The following is a 16,297-nucleotide window of genomic DNA, read 5'->3' as shown; positions in this document are numbered from 1 at the left end:
AGTGGCTTCTTCCTTGCTGAGTGGTCTTTCAGGTTATGTCGATATTGGACTCGTTTTACTGTGGATATAGATACTTTTGTACCCGTTTCCTCCGGCATCTTCACAAGGTCCTTTGCCTTTGCACTTTTCGCACCAAAGTACGTTCATCTCTAGGAGACAGAACTTCCTGAGCATTATGACAGCTGCGTGGTCCCATGGTGTTTACACTTGCGTACTATTGTTTGTACAGATGAATGTGGTACCTTCAGGCTTTTGGAAATTGCTCCCAAAGATGAACCAGACTTGTGGAGGTCTACCATTTTTTTTCTGAGATCTTGGCTGATTTCTTTTGATTTTTCCATCATGTCAAGCAAATAGGCACTGAGTTTGAAGGTAGGCCTTGAAATGCATCCACAGGTACACCTCAAATTGACTCAAATTATGTCAATTAGCCTATCACAAGCTTCTAAAGCCATGACATCGTTTTCTTGAATTTTCCAAGCTGTTTAAAGGCACAGTCAACTTAGTGTATGTAAACTTCTGACCCATTGGAATTGTGATAGTGAATTATAAGTTAAATAATCTGTCTAAACAATTGTTGGAAAAATTACTTGTGTCATGCACAAAGTAGATGTCCTAACCAACTTGCCAAAACTATAGTTTGTTAACAAGAAATTTGTGGAGTTGATGAAAAAACAAGTTTTAATGACTCCAACCTAAGTGTATGTAAACTTCCGACTTCAACTGTAGATTCACCCAAAAGACTACGACTAGTAGTGGTCTCTATGACGATACACCACAAAAGTAAATAGAACAGTAAAATGGACATTGGCATCCTAGCAACAAAAAAATCTGCCATTTTGGTCAGGAAAACTTCTCTCTGTGATCTCAATATGATACCCTCTTTAAATGAACTGTCATAAACGTAAAGCATACTACAGTTGATGAGAACAATTTTATAACAATGTTATTACAAAATCACATGAAATATATTTAGAAGTAACCTCTATCAAATTATATGACATTCACCAGAACAGTTGTGTTTTACAGACCAGCTGTGGCCCCTGTATAAGCTTAGAGTAAGGGTGTGTAAATGACACCCTATTCCCTATATAGTGTACTACTTTGACCAGAGTAGTGCACTATAAAGGGAATAGCGTGCCATTTGGGGCGCAGGCTAATGCCTGTGTTATTACTCCTGTAAAGTATGTACAGTGTAGAGGCACTTCTCGGTGGAGGGTCACTCACTCAAGCTCTGTTTGAGGCCCGAGGCAGAGTGGACGATTACATTCAGGAATCCATGGAGGCCAGGGGATTCATCCTCTGGAAAAACACAAGAAAGAGAGATGAAGGCTTAGAGATGAATGAAAGATACAGGTAACTGCCAAAATAAAGGAAACACTCGAGTAAATGAGGGATACAATGTATACTGAAAGCAGGTGCTTCCACACAGGTGTGTTTCCTGAGTTAATTAAGCAATTAACATGGCATCATGCTCAGGGGTCATGTATAAAATGCCCAGTTGCCCATTATTTTGACATCCATGGCTAGAAGAAGAGATCTCAGTGACTTTAAAAGGGGGGTCTCAAAGGAGTATAGGGGGCTTAAATGGTGTGTGTGTGTCTCAGTCACCAGATCTGAACACTGATGGGAGATTCTGGAGCAGCGCCTGAAATCGCCTTTTTCACCACCATCAAGAAAACACCAAATTATGGAATTTCTCATGGAAGAATGGTGTTTCATCCCCCAATAAAGTTCCAGACACTTGTAGAATCTATGCCAAGTGACATTGAAGCTGTTCTGGTGTCTTAACACCCTATTAAGACACTTTATGTTGGCGTTTCCTTTATTTTGGCAGTGGCAATTACCTGTAGATCCATGTTAACATTGGAATGCTGAATGAAACTATAAAGAGCCCAAAATAACTCTATTTTCTTCACTCTAGAAACTAATCTACACCATGAAACAAAGGTAAATGACAAAGAATGATAGCAAAAAGCTTTGGAGCACCTTCAATTACATTTTGGGCCAAAAGGCAAACTCAGCTCTATCATTAAATCAGATGGCTCATTCATCACAAAACACACTGATATTGCCAACTACTTTAATGTTTTTTCATTGGTAAGATTAGCAAACTTAGGCATGACATGCCAGCAACAAACGCTGACACTACACATCCAAGTATATCTGACCAAATTATGAAAGACAAGCATTGTCATTTTGAATTCCGTAAAGTGAGTGTGGAAGAAGTGAAAAAATGATTGTTGTCAATCAACAATGACAAGCCACCGGGGTCTGACAACTTGGTTGGGAAATTACTGAGGATAATAGAGGATGATATTGCCACTCCAATTTGCCATATTTTCAATCTAAAAGTGTGTTCCCTCAGGCCTGGAGGGAAGCTAAAGTCATTCCGCTACCCATGAATAGTAAAGCCCCCCTTTACTGGCTCAAATAGCCGACCAATCAGCCTGGTACCAACCCTTAGTAAACTTTTGGAAAAAATGGTGTTTAACCAGATACAATGCCATTTTACTGTAAACAAATTGACAAAAGACTTTCAGCACGCTTATAGGGAAGGACATTCAACAAGCACGGCACTAACACAAATGACTGATGATTGGCTGAGAGAAATTGATGATAAAAAGATTGTGGGGGCTGTTTTGTTAGACATCAGTGCGGATTTTGACATTATCGATCATAGTCTGCTGCTGACAAAACATATGTGTTATGTCTTCACACCCCCTGCTATAATGTGGATAAAGAGTTACTTGTCTAACAGAACACAGAGGGTGTTCTTTAATGGAAGCCTCTCCAACATAATCCAGGTAGAATGAAGAATTTCCGAGGGCAGCTGGCCCCTTACTTTTTTCAATCTTTACTAATGACATTCTACTGGCCTTGAGTAAAGCCAGTGTGTCTATGTATGCGGATGACGCAACACTATACACATCAGCTACAACAGTGAGTAAAATCACTGCAACACTTAACAAAGAGCTGCGGTTAGTTTCAGAATGGGTGGCAAGGAATAAGTTAATCCTAAATATTTCAAAAACTAAAAGCATTGTATTTTGGACAAATTATTCACTAAACCATAAACCTCAACTAAATATTGTAATAAATAATGTGGAAATTGAGCAAGTTGAGGTGACTAAACTGCTTGGAGTAACCCTGGATTATAAACTGTCATGGTCAAAACATATTGATACAACAGTAGCTAAAAGGGAGAGAAGTCTGTCCATAATAAAGCTCTGCTCTACCTTCTTAACAGCACTATCAACAAGGTAGGTCCTACAGGCTCTAGTTTTGTCGCACCTGGACTACTGTTTAGTCATGTGGTCAGCTGCTACAAAGGGGGACTTTGGAAAATTACAATTGGCTCAGATCAGGGTAGCACGGCTGGCCCTTAAAGGTACACCGAGAGCTAACATTAATAATATGCATGTAAATCTCTCATGGCTCAAATTGGAAGAGAGATTGACTACGAGCACACAACTTGGACACCCATAAATACCCCACAAGACATGCCACCAAAGGTCCCTTCACAATCCCCAAGTCAAGAACAGACTATGGGAGGCGCACAAACATAGAGCCATGGGTGCATGGAACTCTATTCTACATCAGGTAACTGATCTAAGCAGTAGAATGAGATTTTAAAAAACAGATCAAAATACACCTTCGGCCTCCCGAGTGGCGCAGTGGTCTAAGGCAGTGCTAGCTGTGCCACTAGAGATCCTGGTTTGAGTCCAGGCTCTGTCACAGCCAGCCATGACCGGGAGACCCATGGGGCGGCGCACCATTGGCCCAGCGTCGTCCGGGTTAGGGGAGGGTTTGGCCGGCAGGGATGTCCATGACCCATCGCGCTCTAGCGACTCCTGTGGCGGGCCGGGCGCAATGGACTCTGACACTGTCGCCAGGTGTACGGTGTTTCCTCCGACACATTGGTGCGGCTGGCTTCCGGGTTAAGCGGGCATTGTGTTAAGAAGCAGTGCAGCTTGGTTGGGTCGTGTTTCGTATGACGCACGGCTCTCGACCTTCGCCTCTCCTGAGTCCATACAGGAGTTTCAGCGATGAGACAAGACTAACTACCAATTGGATACCATGAAATTGGGGAGAAAAATTTATAAAAAATAAAATAAAAAACACCTTATGGAACAGCGGGGACTGTGAAGAGACACACACACAGACACATGTACACATGATAAGACAAACACTCTACACACACGTACACATGGATATTGTATTGTAGATATGTGATAGTTGAGCAGTGGCCTGAGGGAACACACTAAATGTGTTGTGACAAGTGTTTTACACTGTATAGGAAGAGTAGTGGGGATCCTTAATAAATATAATTACAAACTAAGATAAAAAAAGAGACCAAGAACTACAAACATGTACAAACTGCAAACTGCTCTGACAACCATAACTTCATTTTGTTCCTATTTTTCTTTGGATACGGTCTTTCTCCACTTCAGAGCACATAGTTGATACATCTGACAGAAAAACTCTGGGCCAGCAGTCAGAGCAGAACATTGAATAACATCTGGTACCTTGGCCTTCTTTGTTGATGGTGAGTGGGATGTGGTGGACAGTCTGCAGCTTCACACATGAGTTGGTCAACATCTGTAGCTCCATGGAGGTCAGGGAGAAGCTCTTGAAGCCTGGGAGAGGGACCATACAAACACAGGGACAGGGTTCAGGGGTCAGAGTCACCCACAGAGTATGTCACAGTACAGTGTGTATGTTAATGCTGCATGTGAGCAAATATTAGTGGTTTCAATTGGTTGGTTCAATTCACACAGTGGACTACAGGTCAGATTATTGGGCATCTTCTATCATCTAACCTGAGCCAATGGCTGCTCCTTACTCAAACACTCATTGCTTACAAAGTGATACTGAAGAGATTTAGTCACAGTAGAATACTGAGGGCCACCTACATTTCTTCTGTTGTTCCCGGATCGTCTCCTTCCACTCAGCACGCTCGTAGTCTGATGACATCAGAAACATGTAACCCTGAAACACAGTACACACTTAGATACAATACAATCATATACAGCCTATCAAAGATGATGATGGTGATTGTAATGATGTAGAGGGTGATAGTGATGGTGATGATAGCTTGTTGTTGATGATGAGGGTGATGAAGAGGAAGACAGGGGTTCACCTTGCCGTTCCTGTTGTGTACTCTGAGGGCCATACTGGGGGAGGTGAGCAGCAGAAGAGACTCCTGCTCCGACAGCTTCTTCCTCAACCTGTCAATCACCTTCGACCCTTTGTTGGCTCGCTAGACAGAAGAAAAAAAAATTGTCAAAAGACCTGTCAACTACATTTACATACTATGGTATGTGTGTGTGCGTATGCATGCATGTGTGTGTGTGTGTGTCTGTGTGTGTGTGTGTACACTGTCTGTGACATACCTTCTCTCTCTGGATCTCACTCTTGATGTGGGAGATTTTGACCTTCATGGCGTCCAGCTCCTCGTCAGGCACCTGGGGGATGGGCAGAGGCTCAGACTCATCTGCGTTCTGGAAGGTTAGGTCTGACAGAGGGATGTACCACTTGGAATCATACTGCTGACTCTTCCTGCAGAGAGGGAGGGATGGAGATAAAGATAGAGAGTGAGTGAGAGAAAGAGAGAGAGAAAGAGAGAGAGGAAGTGATATGATTAGAAATCCTAGCATCTTGAAGACAGACATGTCCTGGAATATGTTAGAAGAAAAGAAGAGTTGAACATAGACAGAACGATGGGAAGACTATTTTACCCTCCGATCTGTTTCTTGAGCTTGGCGCAGAGCAGCAGGTCGGTGAAGAGGAAAACATGGCGGAGCTTCCTGGCTCCCTCCACCAGCTCCACCATGAAGCTGTCCTTCAGCAGCTGGCGGTTCTACGAGACCACACAATCAGCCATCAGATCAATCTATACATCAGCTTATCAAACAATACTATACACTTCCATATTTTGTATTGGTTAAGACACTGTGGTGTGTGTGTGTGTGTGTGTGGGGGGGGGGGGGGGGGGGGCTCTTATGCCACCATGATCCAGAAGGGGGCAGTGATGTTTTTACACACACAGCTGTACATTTACAGCTCTGTCTATAAAATAAAACAGCTTGCATCAGGAGAGGGCCAATGTTACAACACTGTTCCATATGCCTTGTCTAACCTCATGAAGGCGTACTGTAGATACTACAGGAGGTACATTTCTGAACAGGTCCAGCAAGTCTACAGCACATCAGGAGGATCTTTGAAGTAAAAAATACCTAACTAAAGCATATCTATGCCCAACACAAGGAGGGCATATCTGAACAAAGCACATAGTCCATGTGAGGACATTACAGATTTACTGCACTCCCTACAATGAACGGTCTGATAAAGCTAGGCCTGAGGGGTAGAGGCTCACAAGCAACCCCCCCCATGTTTCTGTGTGTGTGAGTCATCCACGCTCACACACACCTAACAGGGTCTCCCCCGGCAAAGTGCAGGGTTGTTGCTGTACCAGTCAGTGTGTATGGACCATCTTAAAGGGAATGTCGAACAATGGCTCAGAGTCTCTGATCCAGACAGCAGCACGTCACACAGGACCCCCAGAAAGAGTAGATGCTGCATGAGCAACAGATAATAGGGATCCTAATAAATAACCAAAAAAACACAGGCACCACAGAGACATGGTAGGACACCTGCTCTGTGCCTGTCCTCAGCCTGATTGACATTTAGAGTCTGATATCCCTGCTAAGAAGATGAGACACTTCTAATTTACTCATTCCCAATGGCTGCTCTAATTATTCATTAGATAGATAATGAACACAGCCGTGATAGATCACTTCCTCATTGGCTTATTAAAAATAACATTTTAGGCTTTCAAATGGTATCATTTATTTAAAAAGTGAAAGTAGTTGGGAGCCAAAATGGCTACATACTGTGGCTTTGATGTAAAGAGTGTGACCTCACAATCTGTCGGACACAGTGGAGGGATGTGCCTCTTTTAACTGATGACCATTGTACATATTGATCCTCTTTTCGGTTTGGGACGAGGTTTCATCAGCTGCTCAATTTGCATTGACGAATTCCCCTGACCTTCCAACTACATCACTGTGTTTCTGTGGTGCTCTCTGACTACAGTATTATTAAAGCAGTGTGTATGTATTGTACATCACAGGGTACAGCATTTCATTCAATCAGATCACGTCATCGATCCTGTTGGTCGTGGCTTGTAAGGGAGGGATCCAATAAGATAATAGCTCACCAGGAGATCATGGGGTGATTGCTAGAGATAAGCCAGTCAGGGGGATAACAGAGCGATTTAGGGATTACATGATGTCCTCTTGTGTATTGTAAGTGTATACTGGCCCTCCTAGAAAGTGAAGGGGATAGGGCGCCCAAACATTAGGGACACACATGTGTTTGTTTACCTTGTCAAACACAATCAAATGATCCTCCAGGCTGCAGATAACGACACTACATACAGTACACACTTTATATGACCCAATCATGTTACAATGCACCGTTCTAGATGCAGCCAGACCACTGACATTCTCCCTGAGGGACTCCTAATCTTTCTCTCCTCCTGAAGGACAAGGTCCTCCTCATCAAATACGCTTTACTAAGGCCTCCAGAGGAAATATGACTTTGGCCATCTCTCATAATCGCTGACTAAAAGGGCAGCAGGACTATTGAGAAAAGAGAGACTCGGTCTGTGACGCACGCTGACAGCGAAGAACGCCTATGAAATATTGACCAGTTCGTGGTAGTCTCTCTGAGTGCTGTACGTGTGTGTTTGTGTGCATGTGTCTGTGCATAAATGTTCAAAATATATACATTTAGAGTATGCTCTCAGAACCATCCACACACTGTGTGTGTGCCTCTCCTGCATGCCCAAACACACATCAAAAGCACATCACTCCCAGAGGCACAGAGAGGAGGGACAGAGACAGAAAGAGAGACAGAGAGAGAATGGCAGAGAGAATGAATGCGAGCGAGAGAGAGCGAGAGAGAGCGAGAGAGAGAGAGAGAGAGAGAGAGAGAGAGAGAGAGAGAGAGAGAGACAGAGAAGAGGGAGAGGGAGAGATAGAGAGAGAGACAGAAAGAGAGACAAAAGAGAGACTGAGAGAAGGAGACAGAGAGAGACAGAGAGAGAGAAAGAAGAGAGAGAGAGACAGAGAGAGAGACAGAAAGAGAGAAACAATATGACAAAATGTCAAAAATATAAAACAATTAGAGAGTGTCATTTATCCAAATTTGAAACCCTTATTCAAGGTTTCAAAGACCTCTCTGATGAGGATAGGCTACCCGTCCTGTTGGGGGAGGACACATAAAGCTGTGGGTTGGCAGCGCACTACATTGCTGCCTGCCATAAGATGAGGGACAGTGTCTGACAGACCAATCAATCTGCACATGTCCTCTACTGTATTCTTATTGTTATTGTTCAATGTATGGTTATTTTGACCCTTGTTTATTGTTGTTACTGTTGTCCCGTTGACAATTTTGATTCTTATTATTTTCATATTGTAAATATCCAAAGTAAGCTTTGGCAATATGTACATTGTTACGTCATGCCAATAAAGCAAATTGAATTGAGAGAGACAGAGAGAGAGAGAGACAGAGAGACAGAGAGAGACAGAGAGACAGAGAGAGAGAGAGAGAGAGAGAGAGAGAGAGAGAGAGAGAGAGAGAGAGAGAGAGACAGAGAGACAGAGAGACAGAGAGACAGAGAGAGACAGAGAGAGACAGAGAGAGAGAGAGAGAGAGACAGAGAGACAGAGAGAGACAGAGAGAGACAGAGAGAGAGAGAGAGAGAGAGAGAGAGAGAGAGAGAGAGAGAGAGAGAGAGAGAGAGAGAGAGAGACAGAGAGACAGAGAGAGACAGAGAGAGAGAGAGAGAGAGAGAGAGAGACAGAGAGACAGAGAGACAGAGAGAGAGACTTCAGATGCAGCCAGGCTAATTAGCATTTTAATTAGGCATCTTCTGTTCGGCCCCCGACCCTCTACAACCACAATCTGGCTGGCCAAGGCCCCTGGGGGCCACTTGTGCTGCGCTCCTCCTGCACACCTCCACTAAACACATGCTGACAGTCTCATATGCTGTTGAAATGGTCCCCTCATTCTATTCTATACCGGAGCATCATCAAACCACTACTCATCTAGGGCTGCATCTGTTATCATAACATGCTGACAGTTTCACACCGGAACAAACTGTTAACAATCCCAAACACGGCATCAAAACTCATTAGTCTCCCCACTCCAAGGCCTAGATTCAATCAGATCAAGCGTTAACCGGCGATAGCCGACACCCGCATAGCTGATGTTTTGGTGGTGTCCGAGGTGCTACTGCGTTGGAGCTGTCCAATCGGTGAGCAGCTACTCCTGATCATTGTCACAAAGCCACACCTGTCCCACTCGCATTAGAAGTTCAGAAGAAGAAAGTGTAGGCTATATATAAATAATGCTGCTCACATTCCAGTGTTCCAACTTGTAAACAAGGCTGCATGGGATTTCTCTTAATGCGACTCTGTGCAGCCAATGGCAATGTCCGCTTTAGGTATAATACCAGGAGCCAATTGTGGATTTGACAGCTCTAACGCAGTTCCACCTCTGACACCTCCAAAACAACCACAATGAGGATGTTGGCTAAAGAGGATCTGATTGAAAACAGCTCTAAAACTCTCCCTTCTTAATGAAAGCGCAATCTAGTGCAAAGCCAGCCCAGACCACCCTCTTCACCACCGCTTTGATGTCCTCCCATCAGGTCGGAGATAACGGACACCACAACCCTTCTCCCTGTCACCACAACCCTTCTCCCTGTCATCACAACCCTTCTCCCTGTCATCACAACCCTTCTCCCTGTCACCACAACCCTTCTCCCTGTCACCACAACCCTTCTCCCTGTCATCACAACCCTTCTCCCTGACCACAACCCTTCTCCCTGTCATCACAACCCTTCTCCCTGTCATCACAACCCTTCTCCCTGACCACAACCCTTCTCCCTGTCATCACAACCCTTCTCCCTGTCATCACAACCCTTCTCCCTGTCACCACAACCCTTCTCCCTGTCACCACAACCCTTCTCCCTGACCACAACCCTTCTCCCTGTCACCACAACCCTTCTCCCTGTCATCACAACCCTTCTCCCTGTCATCACAACCCTTCTCCCTGTCATCACAACCCTTCTCCCTGACCACAACCCTTCTCCCTGTCACCACAACCCTTCTCCCTGTCATCACAACCCTTCTCCCTGACCACAACCCCACTACTAGCTCTGATTAACCTCTGTTCAACACAGACACTCAAGACAGCGTAAGAGCCGGTCTGAAAGCAGAGCTAACAACAGGATCACTGCTATTTTGACTTAGTCCTCAACAGCTTTCACTATTTGTGGGACCGATGCACTGGAAGTCTTGTCACTTAAACATTCTCCGGAGTAGCCGATGATTGTGGACTAAAGGCTGAAGTAGCATCGTGTCACCGGGGAACGATAATGACCGGGCGTTCCTGTAAGACTGGAGATATCCAAGTCTTATCCAAGCCAACCCAAGTCGACTGTGTATGCGTCCCAAATGGCAACCTATTCCCTATATAGCGCACTACCCTATGGGCCCTGGTCAAAAATAGTGCAATATAAAGGGAACAGGGTACCATTTGTCACGCATCCTATATTTGTGTATATGTAACATAGTAGGGTAAAGCACACGCACACCCCAGGAATATTCTCACACACTAGCTAATGCACAATATAATGAGGCCATTGATTTCCATGCACTCGTTTCATGTATCCATTATCAATATTTGATGATCAGTGTGGTCTGGGCAGACAGAGTTGCAAATGGGGATATGGGGGTAGGGGGCGGGTAAGAGGGGTGATGATGGGATGCAGTAATGACACCCCCATGTGCAGAGGGAGGAGCCTCATCATGAATATTTAATATGAACTCTCCCAGTCAGAGAGACGGGGCTCGTTATGGGGCATTACATGTCACGCCAGCTGTCAATAAACTGACATCCATTAATGTGCCACTCCCACCCGGGTCGGCAGTCTCTAGGGGGAAGATGTGGGGTTGGAGGGATGGAGATCCAGCACAGAGAGCAAACAGTAGGGTTCCTAATAGGCATGCACAGGGGATTCTGTATTATTACCATATTTGGGCATAGATTGCGTTTGACACCGTATTAGATCATCCCATACAGCCCTGACAATGACTACCGGGTCGTTGTCAGGGCAGGGCAAGGTCATTCTACCAGTGTTGGGTTACTGATCAATGACGTAATACCATACCCGCAGCATAGACCTAGAATTACATAACGGTCCCACTTCTACCCTATGGCCCAAAGCCAAAAAAGCTCTGCTATAGTCTATTGATTAAGAACATCCAACAACACAAAAATACAGCAGAGCTCTGGATCCGTATTCATAAAGCATCTCAGAATTGGAGTGCTGATCAGGTGCCCACTGTCAATGTAATCGTATTTGTTTATTACCGAAAAAGCCCAAACTATCCCAGATCCGCACTGCTCCTCACCTCTCCCTTCTTGACAGTCATGGACTGGCGTCTGGGCGTGGTCTCCTCGTTGATGCTGGACAGGAAGTTCTGGGAGATGCGGAGCGCGTCCTGTAGCAGGGGGTGGTCTGGGTGGCTGGAGGGCGTGTGCTTCAGCAGGTCCTACAGGCACACCCACAGACACACAGTTACCGTGTGTTACAGAGACAGTCTTTAAACATCCTGAGGTGTGAGGTTCACAGAGTTACCAGTACATACAAAAAGAGCAGGAGAATAAACAAAAAGCAAGCTGTGTGTTTTGGGGCTGCCGTATACTCACATGCAGTACCAGGGTGCTACGAGTAACTCTGTCCACTGGTTTGTACAGGAGAGCTTTGGGAGAGAAAGGAGAGACAGCAGCATGAGCTACAACACAGCCCCTCCAACTAGGTCAGAGCACTATGACATGACACTAGTCAAATAAGTGCTGTTACTAAAAATGAGCCAGTCTATTTTTCTGTGGCAGTGATTTAGTCTGCGTCCCAAATGGTAGCCTATTCCCTATATAGTGCACTACTTTTGACCAGAGTAGTCAGAAGTATAGGACTATATAGGGTGCCATTTCAGACACAAGTTAAATGTTCAGTTATACTGTTGGCTACTTACTCTCCAGAGAGTTCTTGGCTGACTGATCCTTCAAGTCCTTGGTGCTCCTCACCTTGAGGTTCTGTAGGGACACAGAATGAGTGAACAGTGGACAACATTACACAGAGGAAAACCTGATGCTGATCAACATACAACCAATATGGTGCTGGCAAATGATAATGACAGCCTGGCCTCTTGGCCTGATGTAGTGCTTCATGTCTTATAGTCTGTCCCAAATGGCACAGTATTCCCTATATATAGTAGTGCACTACTTCTGATCAGAGCCCTGCGGGCCTTGGTCAAAAGTAGTACACTATAAATGGAATAGGGTGCCATTTGGGATGCAGGAGCCCAGCAGTAATGAGACAGACACACTCTCCTCAGCCTAACTCCTAATTCAACGTATCCTGCACCCAATAAGCCATCATCAGCATTTTTTCCACAGTCACGTTCAGATGGCAGAGAGACATGCATCATTACATATCCCATTAAAAACACTGAATGATTGATTCTCTGCCTCAAATCCAGTCACCATCTTAAAGGGATACCTCAGGATTTTGGAAATGAGGCCCTTTATCTACTTCCCCAGAGTCAGATGAACTCGTGGATGAAAAAGTTTTTTATTTGTGTGCAGTTTGAAGGAAGTTGGTAACTAGTGCAACCAAGTCTATAGTATCTGCTAGCTAGTCAGTTAAGAACAAATTATTATTTTACAATGATGGCTAGGAACAGTGGGTTAACTGCCTTGTTCCTGGGCAGAAGGACAGATTTTTACCTTGTCAGCTCAGGGATTCAATCTAGCAACCTTTCGGTTACTGGCCCAACGCTCTAACCACTAGGCTTCCTGCCGCCAACATCCCGAAGTATCCCTTTAATGTTCACCGGTGGCTTTGGCACAAGATTTTACGTACCAGCGGTCGTGACTACATACAGATTTTAATCCAAAATATCTGTCCAAAATAAGCCCTTAAAAAAACTGCTTGTAACGGTCCTGACCGGTTTTATGTTGTTTTTGTATGTGTTTATGGTCAGGGCGTGTGTTTTGGGTGGGCAGTCTATGTTTTGTATTTCTAGGTTGGTTTTTGTGTTCGGCCTGGTATGATTCTCAATTAGAGACAGGTGTGTATCGTTTGTCTCTAATTGAGAGTCATACTAAGGCAGCCAGGGTTTCACTGGGGTTTTGTGGGTGTTTGTTCCTGTGTCCACACATGGACGGTTGAAGGTTTGTTGTTTTGTAGTTTTGTAGTGTCTTGTTTGCTGTTTTCATTAAAAGATGGCTTATTTCCCTCAATCCGCATCTTGGTCCTATCCATGCTCCTCCTCGTCTAAGGGGGAGAACAACAATGACTGCCTTTACAGAAACACCCACCACAACAGGACCAAGCGGATTGAGGAGAGAGAAAAGGAACTAAAGCACTGGACACAGGAGGAATGGTCTTGGGAGATCATGGACGGAAAGGGACCCTGGGGAAGGGTTGGAGAGAATCGCCGCTCTCGGGAGGAGAGGAAGGCAGCCACAGCCCAGGAGCGCTGGTATGAGGAGGCAGCACATAGGAGAGGCCGGAAGCCCGAGAGGCTCACCCAAAAATTTCTTGGGGGGGGGGCTAAAGGGGAGTGTGGCGAAGCCGGGTTGGATACCTGAGCCAACTCCCCGGGCTTGCCGTGGAGTAAGAGGGCGTCGTACTGGTCAGACACCGTGTTATGCGGTAAAGCGCACGGTGTCCCCAGTACGCGTGCTTAGCCCAGTGCGGGCTATTCCACCTTGCCGCACTGGGAGGGCTAGGTTGGGCATCGAGCCGAGTGCCATGAAGCCGGCCCAACGTATCTGGTCTCCAGTACGTCTCCTCGGGCCGGCGTACATGGCACCAGCCTTACAGGTGGTGTCCCCGGTTCGCCTGCATAGCCCAGTGCGGGCTATTCCACCTCGCCGCACTGGCAGGGCTACGGGGACCATTCAACCTGGTAGGGTTGGGGAGGCTCGGTGCTCAAGAGCACGTGTCCTCCTTCACGGTCCGGTATATCCGGCGCCACCTTCCCACCCCAACTCAGTACCACCAGTGCCTACACCACGCACCAGGCTTCCAGTGCATCTCCAGAGCCCTGTTCCTCTTCCACGCACTCTCCCTATGGTGCGTGTCTCCAGCCCGGTACCTCCAGTTCCGGTACCACGCACCAGGCCTAGAGTGCGCCACGAGAGTCCAGTGTGCCCAGTTCCTGTTCCCCGCACTCGCCCTGAGGTGCGTGCCCTCAGCCCGGTACCTCCAGTTCCGGTACCACGCACCAGGCCTATAGTGCGTCTCAGCCGGCCAGAGTCTGCCGTCCTGCCATGACCAGCCAGAGCCGTCCTGCCATGACCAGCCAGAGCCGTCCTGCCATGACCAGCCAGAGCCGTCCTGCCATGACCAGCCAGAGCCGTCCTGCCATGACCTGCCAGAGCCGTCCTGCCATGACCTGCCAGAGCCGTCCTGCCATGACCTGCCAGAGCCGTCCAGCCAGGACCTGCCAGAGCCGTCCAGCCAGGACCTGCCAGAGCCGTCCAGCCCGGACCTGCCGGAGTCCCTCAGCCCGGACCTGCCGGAGTCCCTCAGCCCGGACCTGCCTGAGTCCCTACGCCCGGACCTGCCTGAGTCCCTACGCCCGGACCTGCCTGAGTCCCTACGCCCGGACCTGCCTGAGTCCCTACGCCCGGACCTGCCTGAGTCCCTACGCCCGGGACCTGCCTGAGTCCCTACGCCCGGGACCTGCCGGAGTCCCTACGCCCGGGACCTGCCGGAGTCCCTACGCCCGGGACCTGCCGGAGTCCCTACGCCCGGGACCTGCCGGAGTCCCTACGCCCGGGACCTGCCGGAGTCCCTACGCCCGGGACCTGCCGGAGTCCCTACGCCCGGGACCTGCCGGAGTCCCTACGCCCGGGACCTGCCGGAGTCCCTACGCCCGGGACCTGCCGGAGTCCCTACGCCCGGGACCTGCCGGAGTCCCTACGCCCGGGACCTGCCGGAGTCCCTACGCCCGGGACCTGCCGGAGTCCCTACGCCCGGGACCTGCCGGAGTCCCTACGCCCGGGACCTGCCGGAGTCCCTACGCCCGGGACCTGCCGGAGTCCCTCCGCCCGGGACCTGCCGGAGTCCCTACGCCCGGGACCTGCCGGAGTCCCTCAGCCCGGGACCTGCCGGAGTCCCTCAGCCCGGGACCTGCCGGAGTCCCTCAGCCCGGGACCTGCCGGAGTCCCTCAGCCCGGGACCTGCCGGAGTCCCTCAGCCCGGGACCTGCCGGAGTCCCTCAGCCCGGGACCTGCCGGAGTCCCTCAGCCCGGGACCTGCCGGAGTCCCTCAGCCCGGGACCTGCCGGAGTCCCTCAGCCCGGGACCTGCCGCTTCTTATCCCGGTGCTGCCCCTTGTCCCGGTGCTGCCCCTTGTCCCGGTGCTGCCCCTTGTCCCGGTGCTGCCCCTTGTCCCGGTGCTGCCCCTTGTCCCGGTGCTGCCCCTTGTCCCGGTGCTGCCCCTTGTCCCGGTGCTGCCCCTTCTCCCGGTGCTGGCCGTTCATTTAGGGGATGTTAGTTTTAGGGTGGTCATTGGGAGGGGAAGACAGAAGCGGGGAGTGACTATGGTGGTGTGGGGACAGCGTCCAGAGCCTGAGCCACCACCGTGGTCAACTGCCCACCCAGACCCTCCCCTGGACTTTGTGCTGGTGCGCCCGGCGTTCGCACCTTGAGGGGGGGGTTCTGTAACGGTCCTGACCTGTTTTATGTTGTTTTTGTATGTGTTTATGGTCAGGGCGTGTGTTTTGGGTGGGCAGTCTATGTTTTGTATTTCTAGGTTGGTTTTTGTGTTCGGCCTGGTATGATTCTCAATTAGAGACAGGTGTGTATCGTTTGTCTCTAATTGAGAGTCATACTAAGGCAGCCAGGGTTTCACTGGGGTTTTGTGGGTGTTTGTTCCTGTGTCCACACATGGACGGTTGAAGGTTAGTCACGTTTGTTGTTTTGTAGTTTTGTAGTGTCTTGTTTGCTGTTTTCATTAAAAGATGGCTTATTTCCCTCAATCCGCATCTTGGTCCTATCCATGCTCCTCCTCGTCTAAGGGGGAGAACAACAATGACTGCCTTTACACTGCTAGTCAAGAGATCGTAGTGAAATTTGATTATTTAACGCATTCACACCTGTAACCTGATAAGCAATGAAGCGTTTCACCACGTGTAAATATTTC

At 47.9% G+C, this 16,297-nt stretch overlaps 1 protein-coding gene across 2 annotated transcripts in view; it reads right to left on the bottom strand.

The window, feature by feature from the left end:
• The window catches only part of LOC139544042 (breakpoint cluster region protein-like), a 124,936-nt gene that overhangs the window by 18,588 nt on the left and 90,051 nt on the right, over positions 1 to 16,297 (bottom strand). For both annotated transcript variants that reach the window (XR_011668796.1, XM_071350728.1), the window contains exons 6-14: positions 12,114 to 12,174; positions 11,788 to 11,840; positions 11,490 to 11,630; positions 5,742 to 5,863; positions 5,397 to 5,562; positions 5,144 to 5,263; positions 4,917 to 4,992; positions 4,530 to 4,640; positions 1,228 to 1,302 (exon numbers count right to left, since the gene is read on the bottom strand). Coding sequence is in view for 1 of the 2 variants with exons in the window: in XM_071350728.1 (XP_071206829.1) it covers positions 1,228 to 1,302; positions 4,530 to 4,640; positions 4,917 to 4,992; positions 5,144 to 5,263; positions 5,397 to 5,562; positions 5,742 to 5,863; positions 11,490 to 11,630; positions 11,788 to 11,840; positions 12,114 to 12,174 (925 nt within the window). In the remaining variant the exon portion in view is untranslated. The remainder of the gene's footprint in view (positions 1 to 1,227; positions 1,303 to 4,529; positions 4,641 to 4,916; positions 4,993 to 5,143; positions 5,264 to 5,396; positions 5,563 to 5,741; positions 5,864 to 11,489; positions 11,631 to 11,787; positions 11,841 to 12,113; positions 12,175 to 16,297) is intronic.

The sequence above is a fragment of the Salvelinus alpinus genome, chromosome 18, assembly GCF_045679555.1.
Source record: "Salvelinus alpinus chromosome 18, SLU_Salpinus.1, whole genome shotgun sequence".
NCBI lineage: Eukaryota > Metazoa > Chordata > Actinopteri > Salmoniformes > Salmonidae > Salvelinus > Salvelinus alpinus.
This window is presented reverse-complemented; position numbering and strand designations above follow the sequence as displayed.